This window comes from Monomorium pharaonis, chromosome 11, assembly GCF_013373865.1.
Source record: "Monomorium pharaonis isolate MP-MQ-018 chromosome 11, ASM1337386v2, whole genome shotgun sequence".
In the NCBI taxonomy this organism is placed as follows: Eukaryota; Metazoa; Arthropoda; class Insecta; order Hymenoptera; family Formicidae; genus Monomorium; species Monomorium pharaonis.
Window position 1 is genome coordinate 10,186,471 of NC_050477.1, and position 13,296 is coordinate 10,199,766.

Genomic DNA, 13,296 nt, shown 5'->3' on the forward strand with positions numbered 1-13,296 from the left:
GTCCACGTATACGTGTTGCTTGCACCCCAGCGCCTCGCGCATGTTTTGAATCCAGATAATATATACAATCTGTATTGAAATATAAAAGTAAAAAAAAAATAATAAAAAGAAATAATAAAATTGTTACAAGTGTGGACAATAGAATATTTAATGATTGTTATACTCTTCATATAAAGTGTTGCGCTTAAATAATTTAAAATTATCAAGCTAAAGATAAATCACATGTAAACGTACTTTAAATACAAAAAATGATAATTTTAGTTTTTAATTCATCCAAATAAAAGATAACATTATATATTGTTATTTTTTATTAACTTAAATAATTTGAAAAAAAAACACTTCTTTAACACTCTTTTTTTATATAATTATAAAATGGAGTTAAATATATATTTTAATAATCTGAATTCTAGATAAAGGTGGCCATTTCTTTAGCCAGATAATTTTATTTTAGACAAATACTACTCATACCTTAATTATATTTTCCCTCAATTTTAATTTAATTTTTTATAAAATAAAATTGTTATCTTGCGTTACACGTATTATTTTACATAAGTATTTATTAAGATTTTATTTTTCGAACGCAATAAATCTTATGGGAAAAGTATGTTAATTAATTATATCAGTGATAACGATAATTACAAAATAGAAACATTGTTTTTCCCCTGAAGAAATATTAATAAAATTATTAACAGTTAATTATACAGAATAAAAAACACTTATTGCAAAGAGTAAGCTAAATTGTTTTTATTAATATTCTTTTCCTATCAATGTTATCTATATGATATCTATACTTTAATACATATACTTTACACATTTTTATAATATACATATTTATAACAAGCCTTTTCAACAAGCAGCTCCAAATAATATAAAACAAAATACTGTCTATATCATGATTATTGTAGCAGTAATTGACATCTTTAGAATGCGGACTTTAGCGCAGAGAATGCGCGAGGAAATGCGTAGTTACGATCAAATATAAAAAGTGTCTAAATTATAAGTACTGTGCGTTTCTGATATGATCACTAGTCCCATGTTTATACAAATGTTTATGCCGAAATTATTCATTCCGCCACTTTTTATGAATCCGTTGTAGATGCTCGTAAGCTCGTTGAGAAATATTAAGTTCGGGGTTTATCGAACACAAACCAGGTTGTCTCAAGAGACTTAAGCCACACAGACCTGTTGAAAAAGTCATATACTTGTATTATTACATATATTTATTATTAATTTAAAATACCGCTTATAAGATTACTTTCGGCGAGACAGATTCAGATGTTTTAAAAGACATTTAAAATTGAAGAATTTCCTATAAAAACAAAACAAGTTTATTTTTTAAAATCTAATTTATGGCAACAAATTATTTCTATCGTTACATCGTTACATCATAAACACTTTTCTTCTGGCAAAAATCAAAAAGAAATATAAATATAAATAGGTAATAAATATATAATTTTTACAAGATTCAAATAAGGATTCATTATTTTCTTTTTTTAAATATATATATACTCACAAAATATTAATCAAAGCTTATTGCAACATTTTGTTCTTAAACATGTGTCTAGAGGAAACTGATCATATTTAAACAATAAACAGTTTAAAAATCAAAAATTTTTATTTCTGAAAAATTTAACTTTTTAAACTTGTTTGGTTTTTGTAGGAAACCCTTAGTGAAATTTATCTATACTAGAATGAACACCGACTACCCCGACACAATCCAAAAAAGGATCACATTTCAGGGTTATCTATCTCTTTCGTACAACCACGTCAAAAATTTGTATCATTATTACTGTTATTACTCAATTACATATCATTTTAGCTAATTAATTTTTTACCTGTCTGTCTTAAGCTCACTAATATACGTGGTGCTTATTCCAGTAGGTACATTTTAGTAGAAATATTTCAATTATATTGTGTAATATCCATATCAAATTACATATTGGAGAATGTAAATTAAAGATTAAAATTTAACCAGTTGGATAATTTTAATTGTTAACCGTTTTGTTTTGATTAATTAAATTCCAATCTCCAATTCGCATCTTTAATCTTCAATGCACAGGCCTATACGAGCTTTACAAAATCGTGATGTAAATAATCTCGCATTTACCTAAATATGTGTGTAAGGGATCAGGCCGGGTGTTATCAAACTTCGCCAATCCACCGACGAGCGTGTCTTGCGTATTGAGAATAAACGTCTTATTTTGTTCAGCGTCTGAGAAATGGAGATATTCCAACAGCTCAAGCGTAGCACCGACCCAGAAACTGTAACATGTGTCGGACGGTTTTCCAGGCCTGCCATTAAATCCACCATCCTGTCTCATAAGGCACCAGCGCTTCAACCGAGCCAGGCGATCCCATGTCAACACATCCAATACATTAACATGCTCTCTCATCAGGAACAGACTTGCCACGGCACAGAACGTAGAGCCACCATGAGACTCAAGGCCTGGTCCTTGCCCGATACCGCCGTCGTATGACTGGAATTATATTATACATAGTGTAAGTCATCTGTTATTGGGGAACAATGACCAAAGAAAGATAAAGATGTCTAAAGATAACAATGTCTATATAAATCATATCGATAAACAATGGCAATTTGGCAAGGGATGCTTACAATGCTTCGTAAAATATAGTCGACAGCACTTGGGATATTTACGCCCGACCAGTCGTCCAGAATCGCGGACACGCAGGAGGCGCAATATAGGAATCTCATGTCGCTTTCGCATCCCGTGACCATCGCCGTGAAGGAGCCGTCCGGATTCTGGCAGGCGCGGACCCCCTCGACAATCGACTGTCTATCCACTCGGCCGAGGTCGTCGCCAAGGATCAGGAGGGTCACCAGGCTGGTGTAGGTCATTGCCAAATGGCCACACTGGTAACCGGGTATGTCGTTCGGTATCGTTGTCGACGCCTGGAAGCCGGAGCGCGGGCCGGCGCCCTCGACTTGGAGCCGATAGAGCCAGTCGATCGCCTCGGACTTGGACCGCTCGCCGATCTCGTCCAGCGAGTTGAGCAGGTCCAGGCCGGAGAACGCGAAGTACGCGATCATCGGCCTGGTGGAGTCGAAGTCCGCCAAGCTGCTCGGCATCACCTGCAGCAACCGTTGAAAATACTTGACGTGCTTCTCCCGCGTCAGTCGCGGCGTCATGATGAGAGATCTCGGTGCGGCGATCAAGAAACGTTGCTCCAAATCTGGCGCGACATGCACGCGACTCAAGAGAAGAGGGTCGTCGCTCTTCTTCTCCTTCCGCCACGATCCTCAATCGCCGACCTCATACGCCGACCAAAGCCGCGGTATCGCGCTTTAACACCTGTCGTTGTCGCCGTGAAAATAACGCGACAACGTGGCATACCCGTGTAATTCTCGTCAATCGACTCTTATCAAAACACGCGAAGACGCGCCGACGCATCGTGAATTTTCACGACCGGGCGACGCATTTCTCACTTCCTTCTTACGCCGGAGTCAAATTAATTAAATTACAAACGATACGAAAAATTGTTATAAACGTCGTGTCATCTTCGTCTTCGTGACCAGTTGACCACCCGTGACTGGACGTTTAGTTACGTTCGCTACGTCCCCGACGTGAACGTTAATGAACTTCAGCTGAATCAAAGAAAAGTCTGAGAGCCAATCGGCCAACCCACCCGTGAATCTGAAAAGTCATTCCACTGGCGCCTCGACGCGCATAAAATGCATACTTTGTTCTACGTAGCCAAATAATTTCGGCAGGTAACGCACTATATATTTTACAAAATAAAATGCAATTGCAGTTTGAAAAATTTTAAAGTTTATAAAAAAATTCTGAAAAAAATTGTTTCGTGATTGTAAAGTTTTTTAAAGAATTTTTAATATAATTTTTCTAAATTAATTTTAATTTATAATTTTATAACTTTTCCTCAGAAAATTTCTGATTTTTTAATACAAATCTTAGAATATTTTAAAATTCACATATATAAAAAGTCCTGAGAAAAGATCCACATTTTCGCAATATTAAAAAGTGTTTCAATTCATAATTCTGAAAGATTTTCAGAATCCAAGAAAAACTTGATTAAATTAAGTTTAATGTTCTTCTGCATCTATTTATTTTTTACTCAACTCCTTCAAAATTTCATCTATTCCCGACTTCAAATTTTAATATTCTTCTGCATCTATTAATTTTTTACTCAACTCCCTCAAAATTTCATCTATTCCCGACTCCAAATTTTCGTGATTAGAAAGATTTGAGTCAAATAGAGGCTGTAAAAGATTGTTTTGAGGATCTCGAAAAAATCCATTTATGAGAGGGAATTAGGAGAAGTTGAGGAAATACATTGAGCTTCAGAATTATATTTAAAAAAAGATACTCCATAAAACTAAAAGTGTAGTCACATTTTAATATCAAACCATATTACTCTTCAAATCACCCTTACAAAAGAAAAAAAAGATTAAAAATAGAGATTATTTTTCTACAGAATGCCAATGGTGAATATTGTTAAAATAAAACAAATGTGAATATCTTCTATAACAAATCCTTGTATATGATATACATTTTATATATATCTATATATATGACATAAACAACATTGACACATCATTGTATACTTTATAATAAAAAAATTAAAAAAAACTTATACAATTGTTAATTACAAACTCTGTTACACAATTCTGGACACTGCAACACAGATAAACTATAGATCTATAGTGGCAACAATCATCAGAGAAATTTCTAATACCTCTCTCTGTTACTTTGTATATTAATAACACGAAAGCTATATTTATAAATGTACAATCTAACGAGTCAACGCGACGGTAGTCTTTAATCAATAAATAAAACTTTCTCGAATCTACTATATCACTTTGCGGCGCGACACTGTTATTAAATAAAATCAAATAAGTATCTAACGGAACATGGACGAGGAATGCTACTTATCGCTCTCTCTCTCTCTCTATATATATATATATATGGCCAACAATATTCGCTAACAGAACTGTTAAGCAATAAATAACCGTGCAATTACGCCTTATCAGGTAACGATTAGTCATTTAGTCCTAGGCAAATCAAATTGTTAGGACAGAAAATCGGGCGGCACACTGTTCGGCAGAGTGACACCAAGCCTAGTTATCATGTAGGACGCGACCTTACATCCTAATTCTAAACAACTCTTCGGATCCCAATGAGCGAGGACACCAACCAAGAAGCCAGCCACCAGAGCATCGCCGGCGCCCGTTGTATCCACGATAGGTGTCTTAGGCACGATAGGCTGCACCTGAACATAACAAATATAGAATTAAAGGAAAGAATTGAATTTCTTTTAGACGAAATTACCATCTAAAAGTCTCTATCTTTTCCAACCATTTTTGTTTATTCTCGATCGAAACAAACCTGTACGGATTGTCCCCTGCCCCATACAATAATCGCTGGAGCGCCTCCACCGCGCGTCATGATGAATATACCATCGTCGGCCAACCAGTCCTTACTGTTAGCGCTAGAAACGTCCATCGTGATCCTCTTCAAGCTGTTTAGTAGAAAAGGTATATCAGCGACATCGTCGTATTTCACGTTCAGCGCTTGTGCTAATGCAATCATCTCCCTCGCGTTGCCAAATACGATCTTAGCGTGGCCAACCATTTCGCAAATGGCTGCTTGGTGATCCTTCAAAAATTGGAAAAGTTCAAATAAACAAAGATGTTTTTTTTTTCGATTAATATAATAAAAAGATTGGATATTAATTTGATATTATTTAATATAAATCTAAATAACATTTTATATTTTATATACAATATATACCTGGAATATATAGAAAGAATTAAGATTGAACGCTATGATAATATTCTTTTCCTGCGCTCGCTTGACCAATTCCTTGGCTACGTCCAAGCTATGCGTTACAAAGTACCCTTCAATGTAAATTATTTTTATGCTATCTAATTGCAGATTGGCCTTTTTCAGATCGTCCAACGTAAATACACTAGCTGCGCCAAGATTAGCAATTAGGCTGCGGGACGAACCACACACAAGAGAAACGCACAATCCAGTAGGCAAGGTTGAATGTATGGCGTATCTAATAAAACATGTATTCATAAATATTAACTCATCAATTAGAGAATTTAAATTTATCACATTCTGAAAGAACTCTTAATAATACTTATGTATATTGCAATGAAATTACCTCGCATCCACTCCTGCGAGTCGAACTAATTTTTCTAAGATCGAACCTCTTTGATCGGTCCCAAGGCCACCACAGAAAATACTAATTTGGGACTCATGGGTCTCATCGCAGAGCCACTGCAGAATTCTCAATGTATTCTGCGCAGATCCTCCGGGGTTTGTATATTGTTCTATTCTATAGCACATATAAATTTTTTAATTCATTTTTTATTTTTAATAAAAGGAAAGATTATATTATACAGGGTGCAAATAGATAAATGTTAAATATTTTAGAGATTTTTATCCAATCAAATATTAAGGTAATTCTATTATCAAAGTTCTAAAATAAATTTTTTATATAATATTGTACGAAATATTTATTTTTTATTAAAATTGTCAATTTTTGTAAAAAAATTAAAGGTAGTCCTATCGTACAACAAAAATAAAGTTTTAATTTTTGATGCAATTAGTTAACAGTTTCTGATATAAAAAAATTTATTGTGAAGAAGTGATCTCAAAAACAAAGTAACTGATATTGTATCAAAATATGTCAAAATAAAACATATATTAATTTCGTAATAACTCCACTATTATATGCAGAAAAATTAAATAAATCATGTATAAAAACGGATATTTTTATTTAAAAAATTCTTATATATAAATATATATATATATATATTTTTTTACGTAACATACATCTCTAACATTGTCATATATAAATCTATTATGTAAAACTTCCTGGTCATATTATATTATAAGCAAGCACTAGTATAACTTCTTTTCAGCATTTTGTTAAAAATAATTAGCTAAATGAAAGCAAATGTATAAATGTATTCTCAGCTAGCGTGGCAACAAACTCAAAGAAAAAGAATTAAAACATTGAAAAAAATAAAATTTTATACACAATACAAACATAAAACTAATGTGCTCTAACAAATGTATTCATTAACTCTGATGGCAGATCCGTGATCAGCTCCTGTAGTTTCTTCTCACACAGCTCTGTCTCACCATCTATTTTGAGATTGTACTTCTTCATCAGCTCATCGTTCTTCAGTATTACAAGGATATCCAGAAGGGGATTGCCAAAGGCTACGATCGCTGGAAAGTCCAGTCGAGCAATAGTTTTTCGCAGTGGAATTTTCTCTACCATTTTTCGTATCAGGAATCAAGCTTCAAACGTTAGCTTCCAACATAGACATATCGAAATATAGAAAGAAAATTAATGACGCAATCCCCTAAAAATCAAAACGTACATGTCGATCGGTGACAAGCTACTTGCAAGGTAGGCAGAATTTTTTGAATCATCCTATTTTCTGAATTATTCGCTCGTAAAGGTAACGAGCCAAATCACACCGTAGAGCCGCGTAAAAGTTACGAAAGCGAAAAACGTCGCCACAGGCCACACGTAGACTAAATTATTATCGAATTGAACGGAGAATTATGTGAGATCAGCCGAGGCGTCAAAATCGCGAGCTACGAGAGAGGATAGAGCCGCGTCCGAAGTATCCTCTTCTGTTGCGCCGAAAAGAGTCGCGCAGCTAGAACGTCGTGCACATCGTTGTCCCTCATTCATCTCGGACGCCGCCTCGCGCGCCGTCCGTCCGTGAATTCGTCTCGTACGCGTAAGTCACATCTCTCGGCACATAACCTCAATCGCTCCCGCGAAGGCCGTGAAACCGCGAGCTGCGACGATCAATGAACACGCAGATACGAGAAAGGAATTTCCTTCAAGAAAACACGATCGCGATTTTCGGAGCACATGTTGGCACATACCGCAGTTTTGACCGTTCCACCAATAGGAAAGCTGGATTCAAGCAAATTCCAAGATGTCGTTTGGATCGAAAATCACGACACTGCTCGCCATCTGAAGTTCCGACAATCCATTTGTGGCCCACGAGGCCACACGAGGCTGGTCGGTGTGATTTTGAAGGATTTCCAGGTGCGTTGTCTTTACGTAAACGCGATATATTCCCGTCGGAATGGTTCGTAAGAAGATAGACAATCGGATACGAGTTTTAATAGAGAATGGCATCACCGTGGGACACAGGACGATGTTCGTCGTTGTCGGCGAAAAAGCAAGGGACCAAGTAAGTATGAAAAAAAATGTATGGTGTATGGTGTATGGTGCAAATAATTTCTCACAAATTTAATTAGATTAAATTAGTAAAATAGTAAAATTAAATTAGATTTTGATTTTTTATTTGCTTTTTAACATAAGAATTTGGTTTATTGATGAAAGAATAAATGTATCATTGTTTACTTTTCACTCATAGTGAATTTAATTATTATAAGAATTTTACAAACAATTCAAAAATTATGATTTTTTAATTATGTCATTATAGTAAATAAGTAATTTTTTTTAATGTATATATATTATATATGTTACAATATTTTTTTTAGGTGGTATTGTTACATCACATGTTATCCAAGACTGTTGTCAAAGCAAGACCTTCTGTGTTGTGGTGTTACAAAAAGGATCTAGGTTTTAGTAGCCACAGAAAGAAACGAATGAAATCATTGCAAAAGAAAATCAAATCAGGCAAATTGGATGTTAATGAGGATGATCCATTTGAATTGTTTGTTATTTCGACTAATATTCGGTATTGTTACTATAGCGAGACGCACAAGATACTGGGTAATACATATGGCATGTGTGTATTACAGGTATGTATAACATTTTTATCTTTTTTTGCATACCCAAGTATTTTTAATCTTATTACAATATTTTATTTAACAATTTTAGGATTTTGAGGCTATTACACCGAACTTATTGGCACGTACTATTGAGACTGTAGAAGGTGGTGGAATCATTATATTTTTGCTGCAGTCTATGAACTCTTTGAAGCAATTGTATACAATGAACATGGATGTTCATCAGAGGTTTCGTACAGAAGCTCATAAAGTAACAACATATTTCTTAAATTATTTCAAACATACAATAATTATACTTCTCATTTATTAATTTTATTAATTTAGGATATAGTATGTCGATTCAATGAGAGATTTATGCTGTCGCTGGCCTCGTGTACTAGATGTTTGGTTGTTGATGACCAGCTGAATGTGTTGCCTATTTCCTCTCACAATCTAAGGATAGAACCTGTGCCTAAATTAGCCATTTCAGAAGAACAATCGAGCTTGGATGCTTTAAAGGAGAGTCTGCAGGACACTCAACCTGTATCTGCATTAATTAATTGCTGTAAAACAGTCGACCAGGTAAATTAATGCAAAAATAAAGTGATGAATTGTATAACGAGATTGTTGTCAAATGTTTATTTTAACTGCATGCACAATTTAAATATTTTTAGGCAAAGGCGGTCCTTAAATTTATCGAATGTATCTCCGAGAAAACTTTGCGTTCTACCGTATCGCTGACCGCGGCTAGAGGACGTGGAAAATCCGCTGCGTTGGGCCTCGCCATCGCCGGAGCTATTACCTTTGGATACTCCAACATTTACATCTCGAGTCCTAGTCCGGAGAACTTGAACACTCTCTTTGAATTTGTCTTCAAGGGTAAGCTTAAAACTAATTATTGTTACGCGGATGTGAGATTAATAGACATCAACATTTACGAAATATAATTTGTATACTCGTAGGATTTGATGCACTGGGATATCAAGAACATCTCGATTATGGTTTGGTACAGTCCACAAATCCAGAGTTTAACAAGGCTATTGTACGTATAAACATATTCCGAGATCATCGCCAAACGATTCAGGTATGTAATTCCGTTAAGAAATTATCAATTGTTTATATAAATTAGTTTAAACGGAAGTAAAGAAAGCGTATCCACACAATTTACTGTACAATAGAATGTCTAGACTTTACTGATTCTATGAATTAATAGCGTATTATTGTCTCGGTTTTTCTTTTGCAGTATATACATCCAACTGACACCCATAAGTTAAATCAAGCTGAGTTGCTTGTAATCGATGAAGCAGCAGCAATTCCATTACCCTATGTCAAAGCAATGCTTGGACCATATCTAATATTTCTCGCGTCGACTATAAACGGGTAAATTATTCAAACTTTCTTGGAATATCGATAAACTATTTAGTTTTTATTTATTATTAATATTTATAGATACGAAGGCACAGGTCGATCCTTGTCACTCAAATTGCTACAACAATTGAGGACACAGACTACTGGGTCAAATAGCCACAAGAAAAGCGAGAAAGAGCAAAATGAAAAAACTCTTATCGGAAGACAGTTGCACGAACTCACTCTCGATGAATCGATACGTTACAAGCCGGGTGATTCTGTAGAACAATGGTTGTGTGATTTACTTTGCCTGAATGTTACACATGCACCCATTCTTTCCGGATGCCCTCCTCCCGACATGTGTCAGTTGTACTATATAAATAGGTATTTTTCTTTTAATAATGATATAAATAATTTTTTGCACATGTTTATAATTTAAAAAATTAATATGTATTTTAAATGTTTTTCAGAGACACATTGTTCTCATATCATAAAGCTTCAGAATTGTTCTTGCAGAGATTAATCTCTCTATATGTTGCATCGCATTATAAAGTATGTATTTTTTTACATAAAAATTAATATTTTTACAATTATATTAATTAAATTATATAAATATATTTTTTATGAAATTATATAATTTATATATAATTGTATAATTCACATAGTGATACAAATAATTCACATAATCTATTTTTTAGAATACCCCTAATGATTTACAAATGATGTCAGACGCACCTGCGCATCATCTATTCTGTCTCTTAGGGCCTGTAGATTCTAATAAAAGGACTTTACCTGAGATATTAGTAGTTCTTCAAGTAAGTATAATTCTAAAATTTAAATCTCTTTGTATCTAATTGTATAATAATAAGCTATAAATAAACTATGAATAAGCTATGAATAAATTTTTGTTCCTTGAACTTTTATATTTCATTGAGAATTAAATATAAAATATTTAAAGATTAACATTTTAATTTATAATTATTTTATAATAATAGAATAATTTATTCTGAGCATATATCTTTTGTAAATAAATTTATTTTCTTATATATAGATATGCTTGGAAGGCCAGGTGAGCAAAACTAGCATAAATGATGGTCTCGCACGAGGTCGAAGAGCAGCGGGTGATCTAATACCATGGACGATCGCTCAGCAATATCAAGACGAAGATTTTCCAGTATTATCTGGTGCACGTATTGTTAGGATTGCTACACATCCTGATTATCAAGGAGTACGTATTTTTACTTTTTTACTTGTCAACTTATTACACTTAAAAACTATAAATTTGCTTAAAAATTTACAGATGGGATATGGCAGTCGTGCATTGGAATTATTGAAGCAATACTATGAGATGAAAATACCCAATGTCAATGAAAGTGTCATGCAAGAACCAATAGCAGAAATAAAAAATATTTCTGATGAAGCAGTCGGTTTGTTAGAAGAAACTATCGGTAATATATATATGACTATTCATCTATATTTATAAAATTCCTCTTTTAATGAAATACTAGTTTATTAAAACACGATTTTTATTTATAATTATGTTTGTACAGAACCTCGTAGTTCGCTGCCACCACTTCTGTTAAAATTAAGTGAAAGACATCCGGAACATTTGAATTACATTGGAGTGTCTTTTGGAATTACTGAGCATCTACTAAAATTTTGGAAGCGGTCCAATTTCGTACCTGTGTATTTAAGGTATGTATACCAATATGGTTAAAATAAAAAATCGACTAATCTCAAATGTATGTGAATTGTCAGACAAACGTCGAACGACATAACGGGAGAGCATTCCTGCATAATGCTTTGTAAAATTAACGTAGAACAGGACAATGACAAATGGCTGCAAGCTTATTGGACCGATTTCCGTCGGAGATTCATAAGTCTGCTTTCGTATTCGTTTAACACTTATGCAGCATCACTTGCATTAAGCATATTAATTAACAAGACAATATCCTTAAAATCTGTTAGTAAGTACATTATATTATTAAATATACGTCGTATATAAAATTAATGTTTTACTCATAAAATTAATTTCAATCATGATATGCTTTAATACATATAATGTAATATTTATAAATTTAAACTTTAAATTATGTTTCAGCATTGAGTAAAGAAACGTTGAATGTTTATTTTACATCGTACGATCTAAAGCGCTTACAAATGTACAGTAACAATATGGCGGATTATCATTTAATTATGGATTTAATACCGTCGTTAGCACGCCTACATTTTTTAAATATGATAGGAGACACTCATTTTTCACCAGCGCAGTCGGTAAGATGTGCTGGACTTTTCCTGATATTTTTATTACTTCACAAAGATAGTTTCCCCGTTTCTATATATAATACGCAACAATTTTTACAGGCGATTCTACTTGGCTTGGGCTTGCAGCATAAAACTGTCGATAAATTGGCAGAAGAATTGAATTTACAATCTTCGCAATTACTCGGTCTATTCAATCGTATAATTCGTAAATCGGTCCAATACTTTAACAGTGTCGCAGAAAAATATGTCGAACATACTATGTTGACCAACCAATTGGTTAACGAAGATGTAAAATTGAATCCTTTAGGTGGGCAAAGTTTACACGAGGAATTAGAAAATGCAGCTAAGGTTTGAATATTTTGCATAATTTATTCTCCAATTCTCACTTGTGTAACGTATATGAAAATAACATGATATATTGTAGGAATTAAAAATTAAACAAAAAGCAGAATTAGAGAAACTGAAAAAAGAAAATTTAGACCAATACGCCATCAAGGGATCGGAAATGGAATGGACCAGTGCGCTGTCTGGCAAACATAGTAAAAACCTTATTTCTATAAAGACTGGTGAAAAGAGAGCAACGGCGGAAAGCACCATACAAGAATCTGAGAAAAAACACCCAAAGAAGAAGAAAAAGAAACATACATAATTTATGTATAATATGAAATAAATAAATAATTGACAGGTTATAAATAACTTTAAAAGTTATTTCTCCGATAACATTTTTATATTTTATTACAAAAATTATAATTTAAAAAATATGTATTATCTTGTTTTAATATTACAGATCGTTCCTTTATAATTATAACCTTCTATCCTTCATTTTTCTACTTCAAAATATATCCACAGCTAAAAAAATTAAAATCTGTACGTGTAAAATTGTTTCTAGATTATTTTGTATAATTCTTATTGTATTATATTAATTTAT

The 13,296-nt window shown here is 33.5% G+C and overlaps 3 protein-coding genes across 3 annotated transcripts; 1 reads left to right on the forward strand and 2 right to left on the reverse strand.

Annotated features, from left to right (window-relative positions):
* Positions 1 to 719: 719 nt before the first annotated feature.
* Positions 720 to 3,708, reverse strand: LOC105839624 (geranylgeranyl transferase type-1 subunit beta). Its single transcript, XM_012686082.3, has 3 exons — positions 2,615 to 3,708; positions 2,108 to 2,477; positions 720 to 1,182 (listed from the first exon to the last, which is right to left on the reverse strand). The coding sequence occupies exons 1-3, from the start codon at positions 3,146 to 3,148 to the stop codon at positions 1,061 to 1,063; spliced, it is 1,026 nt and encodes a 341-aa protein (XP_012541536.1). The 5' UTR covers positions 3,149 to 3,708; the 3' UTR covers positions 720 to 1,060.
* A 642-nt stretch (positions 3,709 to 4,350) lies between these two features.
* On the reverse strand, positions 4,351 to 7,828 carry LOC105839628 (adenosine kinase). Its single transcript, XM_012686085.3, has 5 exons — positions 7,076 to 7,828; positions 6,148 to 6,321; positions 5,769 to 6,039; positions 5,364 to 5,633; positions 4,351 to 5,247 (listed from the first exon to the last, which is right to left on the reverse strand). Exons 1-5 carry the CDS (start codon positions 7,273 to 7,275, stop codon positions 5,047 to 5,049), a joined length of 1,116 nt encoding a protein of 371 aa, XP_012541539.1. The 5' UTR covers positions 7,276 to 7,828; the 3' UTR covers positions 4,351 to 5,046.
* A 255-nt stretch (positions 7,829 to 8,083) lies between these two features.
* LOC105839626 (RNA cytidine acetyltransferase) lies at positions 8,084 to 13,063 on the forward strand. Its single transcript, XM_012686083.3, has 17 exons — positions 8,084 to 8,212; positions 8,526 to 8,789; positions 8,869 to 9,027; positions 9,102 to 9,338; positions 9,431 to 9,635; positions 9,719 to 9,840; positions 10,000 to 10,136; positions 10,206 to 10,487; positions 10,574 to 10,655; positions 10,802 to 10,918; positions 11,155 to 11,331; positions 11,404 to 11,551; positions 11,654 to 11,798; positions 11,862 to 12,070; positions 12,205 to 12,377; positions 12,468 to 12,716; positions 12,793 to 13,063. The coding sequence occupies exons 1-17, from the start codon at positions 8,105 to 8,107 to the stop codon at positions 13,015 to 13,017; spliced, it is 3,039 nt and encodes a 1,012-aa protein (XP_012541537.1). The 5' UTR covers positions 8,084 to 8,104; the 3' UTR covers positions 13,018 to 13,063.
* The last annotated feature ends 233 nt before the right edge of the window (positions 13,064 to 13,296 follow it).